Genomic DNA, 15,555 nt, shown 5'->3' on the forward strand with positions numbered 1-15,555 from the left:
AGCACCAGATTTAAACTCCCCTCCATCTGGGAGCAGGTTTTGAGAGCTTTCACTTGATTTTCTAAAATTATTTTGGCAGGTCTCTAAATGTCACTTTTCATCCCTGATTTCCAGATTTCTAGCAAGCTTCCCCAGGTTGCCAAAATGTGAGACATACACTCCTCCTTTTTAACCAGGGGAAAACGTTTCCTACATCTTTGCAGTCACTTGTTCAAGACTGCTATAATCGCGTACGAGTGCAGGCTCTGACTTCAATATTGGCCTCCAATAAACCCTATGCTGGGTGAACAGGAAACTCATTGTGAGCTGAGTTTCTGTGACTCTTAACACTCACGCAAGAGGCATCGAATTTCAGTAAGATCTTCTGGAGCATGAACACAAGTACAAACCAGCCACGGGGTCAAGTCTGGGCTTGCTTTATTTGACCTTGGTTTGTTTTATTTTATTTAGGCAAACTCTTTCAGGGGGTGTGGAGGACCATAAAATCCTTACCTTTTAAAGGAGCCCATTGTTAACAGTTTGTTCATCACAGCTCCCTCGACCTCACCAAAAAAGTCTCCAGTCTGCGGGGAAGAAAAGAAGAATCCAGGAGGAAGTATAGATAAACAATGTGCTCAAACACCAGAGAAGAATCAGAAATGGACACAGTCTATGTTCTGGAGCTGACAGAAGCAGAAGGCATGTTTTCAAGTTACATAAAAAGTGGAAAATGTCTTAATAGTCAGGAGAAGTTATGGGATTACAGAACACACTAGTAAGCAGATGGGAATGTTCCACGGTACATGGCAGGGGCAGAGGGGGTTGGCATTGCATAACACACGCTGAGCGCTGGAATTGAAACACCCCATGCACGGGAGCGCACAGACGTGCACAGGTCACACATACACACGTGCACACACATGCACGCGCGCTCAGATGTTGTAAGCATTAATCTGCACTCAGTCCCCTGTGATTAAAACACTGCTTCATAGACAGGAACGGGCTGAGAAAGGGCTTCCTAAGCAGTAATAAAAAGGATTGTTTATAATTCCTGGATGACCTGTTTAGGGAAATACAGCAGTCCTCTTCATCGGCCCTATAAATTTCTTGCTGTTGAGAATAGGTCCTTTCTCACAATCATTTTCTGAGGATCACTCACAATTTTGTCCCTGGGCAATTACTATGTTGACAAATAAGGCAGTCCAGAGTCCAGTCCCTGGAAGAGGCAGCACGGCCAGGCAGACTTCTAATGGCTCACCCTTACTGTGGAACTGTCTGCAGGGCATTTGGGGATGAGCAGCCCTTTCCCACCACCTGGCTGATGTTCTGGCTTCAGACTAGGTCTTGGTGCTGGCTGAGATTTACAGACTCTGAATGGTGGGATGAGATTTGCAGACTCTGAATGGTGGGATGAAGGATTAACATCCTCCTTGATCACTCCAGTCTCTTGGAACCACTAGCCTCAGGGTCTCATGGGGGAGGGTGTATGCCCTGCAGCAGAACAGAGCTTGGGGCAATGGCCTTCCTCTGCCAACACCCCGGACTGAGCGGGTATAGACCAGGAGAGAGCCCCCATGTCTGCTATGGGTGCTCTAAGGAGTTACAGCTTACGTGTGGGTGGCTCAAGGGCATTACTCTAAGAGCCTGAATTAATAAATTCCATAGGCTTTGTATTAGCTAAATCTCGATTCAGATTACCACTGAGTGACCTCAACCACGCTCCTGGGAATTTTCAGGCAGAAAGGCATATAAAGACTTTGCCAGAAAGTCAAGACAGAGAGGAGGAAGAAGAAGGACAGGACATTTCACTGACTGAATGCGGAGCATTGCCTGTTATATTCCGGGGGCAACTGGAATCTTTCGCAAACCCCGTGGGTGTGTGCTGCCGCTAGGAGCTAGGACATTTGTATTTTGTGTGTGTAAATATGTCAGGGTCAATGGAACTGGTTGTTAGATGAAGAAGAATTAACCTAATTGGAGTGCAGGAAACCAGACAACATCAAACAAGTTGGGGCAGAGCCGGCCGGCGTGCTCCCTGGGCCATGCTGCGGGTCTGCGCCGGGGAGAGATCCAGCCGAGAGCAGAGCCCGCATGCACGCCGGTCTGGGTCCGAGCGCTTTACACTGTTGGCTAGTCGAGGACTGACCACGGGAAGGTATCCACCATGCCCTTCCTCCCCGGCATGGGACCTGGGTCCTATCTCAGCCCTCACCACCATCATGGCAGGAGGACAGGTTTCCTCCTCTCAGGTGGTTAATTTGGGTTCCCACTCCATTGACTCTTGAATGTCTGAGGGTTTCTTCTCCCAGCCAAACAGACACATTACCATGGACCTCGGGGCTCTCCTGCTCTCTCAGAGACTGGCCTTGCTTCTTGGGCTCACTCCTATCTAATCTTTACCAACCGTCTCATGTCCAGTGATGGTAAGCGTCTGAGGAGACAGGGTGAGGGCAAGTTTGATTCCTGACCCTGTATGTTTTTCACCCATCACAGGTGCATTTAAGAATCCCCCAAGCTTTTCATGAATAAGAAGGAAAACTGAAGCAGAATTCCACATGTGACCTGGAGCCAGTGCTAATCAATTAATAAGGCATTAAGCTCAGACTCCTTCGGGACTTAAGGACAATTAACTTATTTATTTGGCATCAGTAGGGTTGACTGCTAAAGAATTTCAAATGATTTAAATGGGGCTTCATTATAAAATGGTCCTCAACTATCATCCTTTTACAGAGCCCCCCAAGAGGCTCAGGCAGGTCACGTGATAGGCCTGCCACACCCCACCCCTCCCCAAACCAGGGGTAGGAAGAGAACAAGTACCAGAGACCACGCGCCTCCTTCTCTAGTGTTACTTTATCATGTCACACTTCTAAACACGCCTGTATTTTACCTTCTTTGAATATGCTAATTTAACTTCTAACTGCAGACAAGGTTTTCTATACACAAAGTTTTAAAGGAGAAACCTGTTTTCTCTAGGACAATGCTATTGGTTTGAACTCTTATTTTGATTTCCAGACACAGTGAAGATTTCTGTGCTTGGCCCCATGGCTTGGTTTCTTCCCATCTCGTTCCCTCCTGCCCCACCCCTACACACAGCTCTGTCAAATGAAGAACATTCTTTGCCTATTTCTGGATCCTTGTCCCTCAGTGTTGAGAGCCCAAGTTAATCGCGGAACTCAGATAACTGATTTTGAAAAAGCAAAAACCAGAAAGAAGTCATAAAGAATAATTATGCTGGAATATATATGTGTGTGTGTGTCTATGTCTGAGTGTATATATACATATATATGTATTTCCCATATATATATATTCATATATGGGAAAATATCTAAATATCAAAAGAAGGAAACTTCCTTAAAATTGCCCAAACTCTTTAAGGCACCTCTACCCTTGAGGCAAAGAGTTCCTATAAACTGAATATTTTATGAGTGAGAAAGCAGACCGTGGGCGCTGCCCCCACCTCGCCCCCCCCCCCATGGGAGGTAAAAACTCTTTGGGGCCTGCTGAGAAGTAGGCTGTGACATTTTTAGAGGGATAGAAATAAGGTTTTATAATCTCCTGCTATTACCTCTTAAATATAGATCATTGTCTCAAAGTTTTAACACCATCCTTCATGCCCCCTCACTCGAGCGCATCGGGAGCTCCTTACTCTGAGCTGGTAGAAATTTCTCACTCACCTGTGTGTAGTCTTCAGACACCAGAATAAACCCATTATTGTCTATGAGGTAACAGTTCACAGTCTAGAAATAAAAAATACACAGTTTCAACTTCGGATTCTCAGACTGCTTTTACACAAAATGACGTACTTCTAACCTGAGAGAACCTATTTGAGGTTGTTTTGCGGGGAATTGGAAATGCTTGCTGGCTCTAGGAGTTAAGGCCATGGTTAAGCTAACCCCAGTGTTTACTTTGTCAAACTAACAAACAAAAATCAAACACTAAGCAAGCCTTGAACATTCCAGATTAGGATAAAGAGAACACACATTAAAACATTAATTACAGTTGGTCTTCCTTGTTTTTTTTTTTTTTTTCCCTTTCTATGACGTGAAGACTATTTCCCAGGAACAAAGTGTTCACAGGCCCTAAGCCTGTATTCCTAGTCGTTGAAGTGCAGGCTGTTTTGAAAGCAAAATGCCAGCACAATGTCATTACCCTAATGATGTATTAATGAAAACACTGTGTCAACTCAGAAGACCATCAGGGGACCAGGTAATATTTTTTAATTTGTTCATAGACTTAGGCAGGGGGGAAGGGGCAGACTTCTGTTAAAGGGGCCCCTCAGGTCCCCTAAAGGTTTTCAAACTGTGTTTTTAATTGGGAGCTGGATTTGGGGGCAGGGCTGTTAGCTTTTGGTAGCTCAGACTTATAAATTGTAGAAAGCAAGGTAAACCCAAACCTCTGCTTCCCCACACTACTTTAATCTCAAGTGAATGATTTGCTACAGGCTAAGTTTTAATTACAGTGCTGTGGAGTTTAAACTTAAGGTTTAATTCCATCCTTGATGTAACTCAGTTTCTATTTATTGCAGCTTTACATACCGACTGCAACATTTAATTTGTAACATATCTTTACCCTGAGCTAAATTCCCCATAGCTCCGGGCCACCGCAGGGCTGTTTGCTACCTATCTGTAGAGCTGGATTTAGTCAGGCACAGAAGTCCAGCAATGAGTTGGTCCGAAAGATTCATCCTTTATTACTAGGTCATGGTGAAGAATCAGCCAAAAATGAAAAGCCCTGCTGCCACCTTTTATAAAAGAGTTGGTTGCTTTGGTAGTAATAGGGTTTTTCTCGGTTATCCAGAGGAGCCGGAGTGAATGACTTGGGCAACTTGGTTCCACTCTTGCTATTTGAAGGAGCTCTTAGCTGTATGGACACTACTTGGGCCCTGCTGGTTGGGAGTCTTGACAAACTTTCCCCATTTTTAGGAGCCAGTATTACAAACTTGATCCCACAGAGCTGTGCTGTCCAATATGGCAGCCACCAGCTACCTGCAGATTTAAATTCAATTTTATGTGAATTAAAACTCAATAAAATTAAAAATCTAGTTCTTTGGGTGCACTAGTTACATTTCAAGTGCTCTGCTCTCCCTTGGCTGGTGATTATGGACATTTGCATCACTGTAGAAAGTTCTCTCAGACAGGACAGCAATGTTTTAGATTACACTAGTATACTTATGAGTTTTAACCCAGCCTACACTGGGTCATGTTAGACAAATCCATATCTTTGCTTATTTGAATGTCATGATCCTTCTTTTGCAGATATAGACACTGAAGCAAAGGGAGTTTAACTTCCAGTCAATCAATAAATACACAAGGACAGAAGTGACCTCCATATTTGGATATCAACTAAATCCTCCCAGTTGTTTAGAGAATCAAAATCATCATACCACCTCCATCCCTAATTACAAAATTAGTCCCTACTCAAACATGCCTAGCCAATTAGTACTCTTGCTATTAGATCTATATATTTGGTCACTATCTCTCTGTCTAATGTTGTAAATACTGAATAATACAAAGCAGGTACAAGGCAAATAGATTAAAAAGTCAACTGAAAATCTTGAGAAAGAGGGAAGATTCCATGAAGTCCATGAGAGTGATGTTGGAGATCGGCTCCAATCACAGGGGAAGACACGGGCACATCAGGATCTCCCAGAGCAATCTCCTGGAGCTCTGCTAGGCTATAGTCTAAACATACACTAACGATCCACTTCTGTGGATCAGATTAGTCTACATCCTACCAGAAATGATAGGAACAGGAACAGAAGGGCCAACCAAGGCTCCTGGAGGATTATATCCCTAGGCTTCCACTTTCTCCAAAAATGCCTCAGATTTTGCTCTAACAATAGTGGGCACAGTCTCCTGGGTAAGGACTAAGGAATACACCATTTGTTTCTTCTATACCGGGTACCAACTGGCATTTACTTTTTGGGCTATGTTTCCATTTAACATTTTTTTAAATTCACTTCTCCCTCCCCTGACTCCCCCTTAAATTAGGATTCCATGACAGGAACTTGGTGGCAGAGAAGATGCCATACCACTGTACCATGCTTATATATGGGTAGCTTTGAATTTCAAGTTTACACTGATTATAAAAAGATTTGGTTACCCTATTAAGCAAAAAGCAGATAACTGCCAATGTCATGATTTACAAATCACTGTGAAAACCAAGGTGAAAATCAAGGATGCTGTGTCACTGATGGACACCTGGGTCACTGAATCTGAAGGATGTCATTTGGTTTTCATTACAGGCAATACAGTTTTGTTAGGTAAATTTAGTGACCACGATGATTTCCTGAATGGACCTCCCTGCCAACAAGTGTTTGGATTAAATGATTACTGGCGGGGAGAGTGGAGTTGAGTAAGCCCATGGCGTTGGGAACAGCACAGTACTGGGTTATGGAACAGTCCAGTTATGGACAGAATTGCCAGAGTCCAGTCGGATCAACTGTTTTCTCTGTGTCTCTTTACAATAAATAATGTTCAGTTGTCTTCTCCATACTCTACTCCACCCATCCCCAATAAAAGAAAAGCGAGGAGATATTTTCTCAGATCCCTTCCTATGCTACTCCCCCTCCCCCCCAAATTAAGCCAAGCATCTTGGAAGGTGCCCACTTCCCACCCTGTCCCCAAGGGTAAACAGACAGGCAGAGGGGCTTTGAGGAACTCTCAATTTTGATAGGTATTGCAAGTGCCTAGTTCACAACTACCTTTGATAAAACACATAGGGATGAGGTTGTTTGAAAAAAAAAAAAGTGCAAAGACAGAGAAAAAAAGAGGCAGAGAGCACTTGATTTAAAAAAAAAAAAATCTTTCTTCAACTACTGGATAAGTCAAGATTACTCAGAGAAGTCTGATTCCTGTCCCAAAGGCAGATCAGGTAGATAACCTGAGGTTAGAACCCATAGCCAGGCCATGCGAATTGGGCAGTCCCAATTGGGCATGGTAGTAATAAAAGCCAGTAAGGAAGGTAACACAGCACCAAGCTTGTGTTACCTGGAAGGTGGTTTTAGCCCTGAGGCTGACATACCTGCTTCAGAATTGGAGACTCTGACAATCGCTATCAGTGTGACCTCGAGCGAAGTCTTTTAACCTGACCCAGTTTTCTTAACTGAAAGATGGAGGTAGCAACAACACTTTCATAGGGTTGTTGGGAAGATTAAATGGGATGATGAGTGCAGAGTGCTGAGGACAGACTTCAAAGAACCTCTGCTTACATCTACTCAGCAAAAAAATGGTCATTGACCACCTACTATGTGCCCTCTTTATAAGTATCCTGATGCTACAGATTCAGAGTTTCTCAGAAAGGGAAGTTGTTCCACAGTTCATAGCAAGAGGTTCTGCAGGCAAGGTTGGCTGAACTTTGTTGCTTTCTGTTTTGCCTTACCTTTTGGGGGATGCCTTCTGTTTGTTTTGATTGGTGCAGGCTGAGCAATGATTTAAAACAACTCACTTAGAAACTCAGTATCATACTGCCTGTTGTTTTCATTTGTGAGGAGTGAGGGAAAGCTAGAGACAGAGCAGGGAGGGCTGGTTCTTCCATCTGAGGCTGGGGCCTGGGTCTCTGCATTGTATGCACACAGAAGAGCCACTCCTTCCTACTTTTCTCCAGGTTTCACACTTTCAGCCCTGATATTCAACTGTGGAACAGACTGACCCTAACTTCACACCCCATGATGTACCTATTCATCATTGGTCAACTAGCCTATCAAGATACTGTTTTAAAAAAATTTGTTGCAAAGCTGTTATTTTGGAAAGAAGTACTTGGTAGGATCCTCTGTGTCCTTGCCCTCAGTAGCTAGTGCACTGATGCTCAAACCCCCTCCTGGCTGGGCTAAGTGGTTCCAGAGATGGAGGCACCAGGTTGCTTGGATTTAGCCCTTCCCCAGTCTGTCCTCCTTCAAAGAGGTTCTTTGGATTCCAGAGGAAATGCGTGTAAGGACTTACGAAGTCTAGTTATGATTATTAAGCTCAAGTCCTTTGGAACAAGCAAGGGTGGCAGCTGCATTTGAATATGAAGTTTTAGATCCACTCACTGCCCTCAACAGTGCCTCCAAATGCCCCAGAAGAGAACTTTCTCATCTTCCACTCTCCTTGCAAAATTCTGGTGCTCTCGTCAGGAGATGGTGGCTGTTGGAAAGGTGAGTGAGAGAAGGAAACGAGAGGGAGAGACAATAGTACCCCAGGTCAGACTGAGATGAGAGGGGGGCATGACTTCCCTTCTCCACTTCCATCTGAAGGCCAACCATGTGTCCATAGATGGCAGTAACCTTGGCCGCCTCCGTGCCTTATACATGGTGTTCTCTGCCCTCGAAGTTCTTCTCATGCTTTAGGCACTGTCTTCAATATCATCTTCTCCTTCTCCCTCTTCAGTTGACTTACAAGTTACCTCCTCAGGGAAGACTTCTCCAACCGCCTCATGTTTGTTTAATTGTTTAATTCACAGCACTTATCACAGTTGATAATCACCTATGCTTATCTCCCCAGCTAACCAGTTCCAGTAGGAAAGGAGCCATTTCTGACTCTACTTCCAATTGAATCCCCAGGGGTCAGCTGGCTAGCAGGCACGTAAGGGTTCAGTAAACATGCTTTGAGGGAACGAGTGAGTCTCTGAAGTCGACATTCTCCTTGGATGGAACGAAGCTCCTTCAAAGTCTTCAGTCAGGCCCACTGCCAGGCCCCCTCCAAGTCACATGGCTCAGGCACTGCCTGGGCCAACCCAAGATGTATACTCTTCAAGATGGGAAGACATCTGGCCATACTGACTCCACCCAGCAGCCTAGGGCACTCCAGCCAGGGCCCAGGGAGTCCACTGATGGGGGGAGACAGAGGGGCTGGAATGGGTCCAACACAAAGCATGTCTGATAAGTCTGAGGGAGTTGGGCCAGGTCTTCAGTGCAGATGAGAAGCCAGAGCATGTGAACTTAATGAGCCCCCACAGCTGTTTTTAATGGGGCCCTGATCACTTGAGGGCAGCTGAGGGGGAAGGAGGGACATGGTCTCAAAGGCTTAATTCAAAGTCACGAAAGGAGAATGACACATGGAAAGATTCTGCTGAAAGGGTGGGAAGGGGCTTTGGTGGGAAGATAGGACTGGCATTTCCATTTTAAACTACGTCAACTGGTTGCCTGAAGCCAAGCTTAGAGTCAAAATGGGAAATGGATGATAGTTTCACAGTGCAAAATGAGGACATTTGAGCATCAGATCAAGTTCAGAAATCAGAGCAAACTCAATGCTTAATTTTCCAAGCATGTGAACCTTTCCATGACCATTTGTATGGGGGCTTATCCCAATGCCTGCTGAAGAAGATCATTAGTTGTGGGGAAGGCATGCATCTTGTGCTCACTATGCCCGGCAGAGACTGCAAATATGCCTAGAGTGCATATGCCATTGCTGTCTGAGTTTTAGACTCAGGGGAACCACTAACTCTCAGGGAAGAAAGAGTCTGCAGACATTTTTGGTTTTTGAGTGCACTTTATTGAGTGCTTACCATTTGCCAGGAGCTGTGCCATGCATTTTTTTAAATATATTATCTCATTCATTCCTCACCATTACCCCATGAGGTGGATAGTCCTAACCCCACGGAGAGGTTCAGAAACTTGCCCAAGGTCACAAGGCTGTCAGAGTCACAGTTTGAAGCTAGTTATTCTAACTCCATGGCCTGCTAACTACTGTGCTATATCACCTGTGAAATCAGCCATTGAACAACAAATATATTCTGGATGTTTCTAACTCTAAGTGGTACCCATTCCCACTTACTTTTATATGTGAGGATGCACAGAGGCAGTATGGATATAGGAAAATTACTCATTATTCATCAACTTGTTTAACCAGCTATTCATTTTTCATCTGTCTATCCATCCAACCACCTAGTAACCAATCAACCAATCAGCTATCCAAAACATTACCCATCCCACCAACCAACCAACCATCCATACAGTCACCCACTAACCAACGAACTACCCTTAGTTCTCTTGTTGTACATTGCAATTAGTAATTGTACCTATTGTATAAGTGAAGGGCTTAACACAGGGCCCCGTGACACTGATTAATCAATACTATCATTGAGCTGTGTTGTCTTGAGCTGAGCGCTCCAATATGATAATAAATATCTCAAAGGGGGAGGAGAGATTTGAGGCTGCTTGACTGTCTTATGAATGGCTTTCTCGAACTTAACGAAAGGTTATTGATCATAAAATATCACAGGATGCTCTTTCCTAAGGAAAAATTAGTTTTGATCTGATGGTCAGAGAAAATTGGGCTTCTGTTAAAAAGCTAATTGGCTTTTACTCTTTAGATAGTGATTCATACAACAATTATGATCTTTGGGGACCGAGCATTTTGTATTTTAACTTCATCTTGGACTCCCTTTTATATTTCTCTCCTTGTTTTTGCCTACTTTTTTGAAATATATATCTCTCATTTATGCTTTCTTTTTTTAAAGATTTATTTATTTATTTTAGAGAGAGAGTGTGTGCACACACACAAGTGGGGGAGCAGAGGGAGAAGGAGAGAGAGAATCTCAACCAGACTCCCCGCTGAGTGTGGAGCCTAATGTGGGGCTCAATCCCAGGACTCCTGATCTGAGCCAAAATCAAGAGTCGGCCACTTAACCAACTGAGCCACCCAGATGCCTCTCTAATTTATGATTTCTATGTTGAAATTAAATTTGGTTAGGATTTCTTGAATCCCTGTGGTAACCAGAAGGAATACAAATATGATTATATATAAGTTCTGGTTTATGTATTGACTAATGTTTTAGCTAATGTAGAGAAAGAAAGGCTACCTGAGCCACTCGAAAGGTCACTACACACCTGCTTGCTCTAAATCTCAGGGCAGAGGGCATACGAGATTGAATACCGTAAAAACAAAAATCTGATGGGTAGACTTATGACAGTATTACGTTTTTTTCTTCTATTTCTCATGTGTGGGATTCAAATTCCTTTTCTCAAAAGAGTGACAGAGAGGGAGAGAGATAAAAAGAAAGGGAGGGAAAGAGTTGTGGGAGAGAACATTACACTAGAATGAAAAATTCTGAGTTTTCAACTCCTTAGATTTTCAGCTCATTTATTACATGAAATTAAGCAAGTCACTTAATTTCTCTCATCTTCCATTTCCCCCTCTGCCAAACGGGATGATCATTCCTACCCAGTCCATTGGGTTGTTACCAGGATGACAAGAGAGAACACATGGACAAAAGCTTTGAGAACTGTAATGTGAGCTTCAAAAGGCAGTGATTTGTATTATTTCTTATAAAATGCCAAAATTCCAATAGTGCTGTCCATGGGACATTTATTTTTATTTATTTATTTATTTATTTATTTTTAATTTTTTTGAGAGAGAGAGAGAGCGTGGGTGGAGGGGGAGCAGGTAAGTGGAGGGGGAGGGCAGAGGGAGAGAGAGAACCTCAAGCAGGCTCCCTGATGAGCACAGAGCCCGATGCAGGGCTTACTCCCAGGACCCTGAGATCATGACCTGAGCCAAAATCAAGAGTCAGACACCTAACCAACTGAGCCACCCAGGCACCCCTTCATGGGACTTTGAAAGCACATTTTTCCAGCTCTCATAAACTAGCTGGTGAAGGGAAGGGAAGGGAAGGAAAGGGGAGGGGAAGGGAAGGGGATGGGAAGGGAGGGGAAGGGAAAGGGATGGAAAGGGAAGGGGACGGAAAGGGGAGGGGAGGGAAGGGGAGGGGAGGAAGGAAGGAAGGAAGGAAGGAAGGAAGGAAGGAAGGAAGGAAGGAAGGGAAGGAAGGAAGGGAAGGAAGGGAAGGAAGGAAGGAAGGAAGGAAGGAAGGAAGGAAGGAAGGAAGGGAAGGAAGGAAGGGAAGGAAGGGAAGGAAGGAAGGAAGGAAGGAAGGAAGGAAGGAAGGAAGGAAGGAAGGAAGGGAAGGAAGGGAAGGAAGGAAGGAAGGAAGGAAGGAAGGAAGGAAGGAAGGAAGGAAGGAAGGAAGGAAGGAAGGGAAGGAAGGGAAGGAAGGAAGGAAGGAAGGAAGGAAGGAAGGAAGGAAGGAAGGAAAGAAGGAAGGGAAGGAAGGAAGGAAGGAAGGAAGGAAGGAAGGAAGGAAGGAAGGAAGGAAGGGAAGGAAGGAAGGAAGGAAGGAAGGAAGGGAAGGAAGGAAGGAAGGAAGGAAGGAAGGAAGGAAGGAAGGAAGGAAGGAAAGAAGGAAGGAAGGAGGAAAATGCCCTTGGGGTTTGGGAGCTTGGTCCAGAGCAATCTGTCAGACCTGGCTCCATTTATAGCAGCTCTCCCTCTGTAAGAAGGACCCCTATGTCACCTCCCCTTGACCAGAGCAGAAACACAGCCGGGGACTGTCTTACCTCGTCATCACAGCTGATGGAGCATTTCCCATCCAGAGAGGCACACTGTGGGGTGGGGAGAAAGCAAGGGCAACTGTGTTACATGGACATTCCAGTGTCTGCTATGGCTGCCACTTAATTATTATTCAAGGACAAGCTATAAGAAGTTCTCGCTTTTTATGCAAATACCATCCAAAGGGGATGGTATCTTTATACAAATTTCATCCAAAGGGGATGCTCCAAGATGTGTCTTGTCTGCCTACCAGGATCCATACCAACTCCAAATAGTAGTATAAAAGACAATTTTGGGGGGGTGGTAACTGGCTCTTTTTCATTTTATGTTGTCCATTTTAATTTACATTGACCTTCCATATTGATATCTCCTAAGATCCTAAATCGTTGAGTAATAAAAAGTATAATTGTGCAATTATTTAATTTTAATTTAATAAATCCTAATGACTTAAAAAAAAAAACAAAAAAACTCCTGTCTGTGTTCTTAGTCTATAGCTTCCTAAAGTGTTTAAGTATTTATTTAAGAAATAATATATCATTCCAACAATTAGAATCAAGCAAAATTGCCACCTCTGCTGAATTACTAAACAAATACCACTAAGACTGCTCAGTCCAGAGAACGCAGTTGCCAGAAAAGAAGGCTCCCAGAGTCTCCAAGGCAGAGAAGCCCTCTGGTCAAAGAGGGCAGATGCATGCTTAGTCAGATCCAGTTATGCAAAGGGCTTCAAAAGTGCAATAAAGAAATTCACAAATAAATTACTAGGCATCACAAGACTAGGAAAAATGTCCTGATTTCACCATTAAAACTGATTGTAGGGTTGCTGGAGTGGTGGGGGGTGGGAGGGATGGGGTGGCTGGGTGATAGACATTGGGGAGGGTGTGTGCTATGGTGAGTGCTGTGAATTGTGTAAGACTGCTGAATCACAGATCTGTACCTCTGAAACAAATAATACATTATATGTTTAAAAAAAAAAAAAGAAGATAGCAGGAAGGGAAGAATGAAGGGGGAGAAATCGGAGGGGGAGATGAACCACGAGAGACGATGGACTCTGAAAAACAAACTGAGGGTTCTAGAGGGGAGGGGAGTGGGGGATGGGTTAGCCTGGTGATGGGTATTAAAGAGGGCACGTTCTGCATGGAGCAGTGGGCGTTATACGCAAACAATGAATCGTGGAACGCTACATCAAAAACGAATGATGTAATGTATGGTGATTAACATAACAATAAAAAATAAAAAAAAAAACTGATTGTAGGAGCAAGCTTCTGACTTCCCCAGCCTGCAGTGTCTAACGTGCTGACAGCCTTCTATTTTGCAGTGAAATGAAGGGTAATCTTGTACAGCCAGCAGTACATTTTCCAAACATTCATCGGAAATCGGGCACTTCTAGGCTCCGGGTACCTAAATGCGAACACCTGTATAATAACATTCCCACTAATGCTTCGATACAGTGATTATAACTTACCTGTCTGCTGGCGGTCCAGAACTTCCTCTGGAAAAATTCAAGTTTCATCTGAATGCCTACAGCTGGGACAAATTATAAATAAAACAAGGCATTAGAGATTCCTTCACACAATTATTTAAGATTATCATGGAACGTTATCTGTCATGGCAAGAAGCTGAGGCAAGTCTATCAGATAAGAACACTTAAAAACCAATCTGCACGGAAGTCTACAAACTAAGACATTTTATCTTTCAGGTAAGGCATTCTCAGTGTTAATTACACTCGCAGAACTTTTGACATGGAACAAACTAAGCACAGTGCAGATGACTCTTTGGAGACATGTTACCTGTGTGTTTCTCCAGTTCATACACTTGGGGTCACTCCCCTCCCCAACCCAGGCTAGAAACAGGAATGAAAAAAAAGAAAGAAGGCGTATTTAGAAAACCACTGCTTCTTCTTCGGAGTTCTTGTTCTAGTTATTACTGTATGAACTCGCATGTCTAAAGTGGATATTGTGCATGTGTTTTTGAGATAGAACATTTGGAAAGCACTTGTCATGAGGCTGGTGTTCGGAAGTGAGTCACTTTGCTATGATGTGACTTTAGTTAAACCGGCCCCCAGCATCCACATCTCGATGATGATAACTTTCCCTCCCCAGGAATTTTGAGGGAATTATGCAATTCTGTTTGGCTGTGAAAGGCTCCCTCCAGCAACAGTGCATGCTGGTTCTAGTGAGAAAAAACGTACAGAAAAAGGAGCTAAGAACGTGACTTGAAACTTTGGGAAGTAGCATTTGGTAGGGCCTTAGAACTAGGATGTGAGCAAGCTCGCACTGCTTCTCTCGACAAAGCCAAAACAAGGTAACTCTCGAAACCATTTCGGAAAGTGCTCTAAGGCAGAGCAAAAAGCTCATCAGATGGTCAGAAGAGGTTAGAGGAGTCTGGAAAGACAGAGTGAGATTCTGGGCTGGAAACACTGGACCCCACACGGGACACCCTTTACCCCAGTGCCATCTTGCAAACTTCAGTCCATTGCACACAACCTCCCCAATTTTTGCCACATCTGCATACCACCAGCATTGTTATTTATCTTTCCACAGTTTTTCTTTTACTTAAATACCTAAAGTAACTTCAACCTAAATAATAGTTCCTACCAAAGGAAATAACACAATTATGAAAAAAAAAAGTTCACCCAAGACTCTTAAAATCTTGCATGCCGCCATGTTTGATCCCCCACTTAGGTAACCATTGCCACGCTGACTTCAGGAAGCTGCAGATTCATGAAGGTCTTGGGCTATTACTCCTAACTGTCAAGTGCATTCCTACTTCCTAGAATTGTTGAAGCATGCCCGGAGACTCAAGGTTGACTGGGGTATGTACATTTGGAGGGACTCATCTTACACCTTTGGACTTAGCATGTCAAACTCTAGGATAAGGCTAGAGCTAAGCATGCCTGCCATCTGCAGGATGGGAAGTCTCTGAAATGCACCATTTCGGCACTCTGGATTCATCCCGCTTTGCTCCAAAGTGTCCTCCACTCTCTGGACCGTAAGCTCTCCAAGGGCAGGACCCAGTTCTTGCTCCCCACTGGATCCCTGCTCCCAGCAAGACGCTGAGCAAACAGATGACCCTTCGGTAAATGCTTGCTTTTTAAAAAACCTTTCAGGTTATGTTACCATCAGTAGTTATAGAGAAAGAGGAATAATATCAATATGAATTATAATCGCCCCCAAATAGAGGTTTTCCAGGGGCAGTTCTCAACACATTAGAACCACCCGGGGAACTTTAAGAAATAAAGTACTGATGCCTGGGTGCCCTCCCCCTCCACACC

General features: G+C 43.9%; 1 protein-coding gene across 2 annotated transcripts in view; it reads right to left on the reverse strand.

The window, feature by feature from the left end:
• Positions 1 to 15,555, reverse strand: part of CACNA2D3 (calcium voltage-gated channel auxiliary subunit alpha2delta 3) — an 889,368-nt gene that overhangs the window by 92,870 nt on the left and 780,943 nt on the right. For both annotated transcript variants that reach the window (XM_088022023.1, XM_028124497.2), the window contains exons 28-31: positions 13,747 to 13,808; positions 12,293 to 12,337; positions 3,654 to 3,716; positions 493 to 563 (exon numbers count right to left, since the gene is read on the reverse strand). In XM_088022023.1, the coding sequence (XP_087878149.1) occupies positions 493 to 563; positions 3,654 to 3,716; positions 12,293 to 12,337; positions 13,747 to 13,808 (241 nt within the window). The remainder of the gene's footprint in view (positions 1 to 492; positions 564 to 3,653; positions 3,717 to 12,292; positions 12,338 to 13,746; positions 13,809 to 15,555) is intronic.

The sequence above is a fragment of the Eumetopias jubatus genome, unplaced genomic scaffold (genome assembly GCF_037043125.1).
Source record: "Eumetopias jubatus isolate StellerSeaLion01/CBP00866 unplaced genomic scaffold, mEumJub1_p1.0 scaffold_1, whole genome shotgun sequence".
NCBI classification, from domain to species: Eukaryota; Metazoa; Chordata; class Mammalia; order Carnivora; family Otariidae; genus Eumetopias; species Eumetopias jubatus.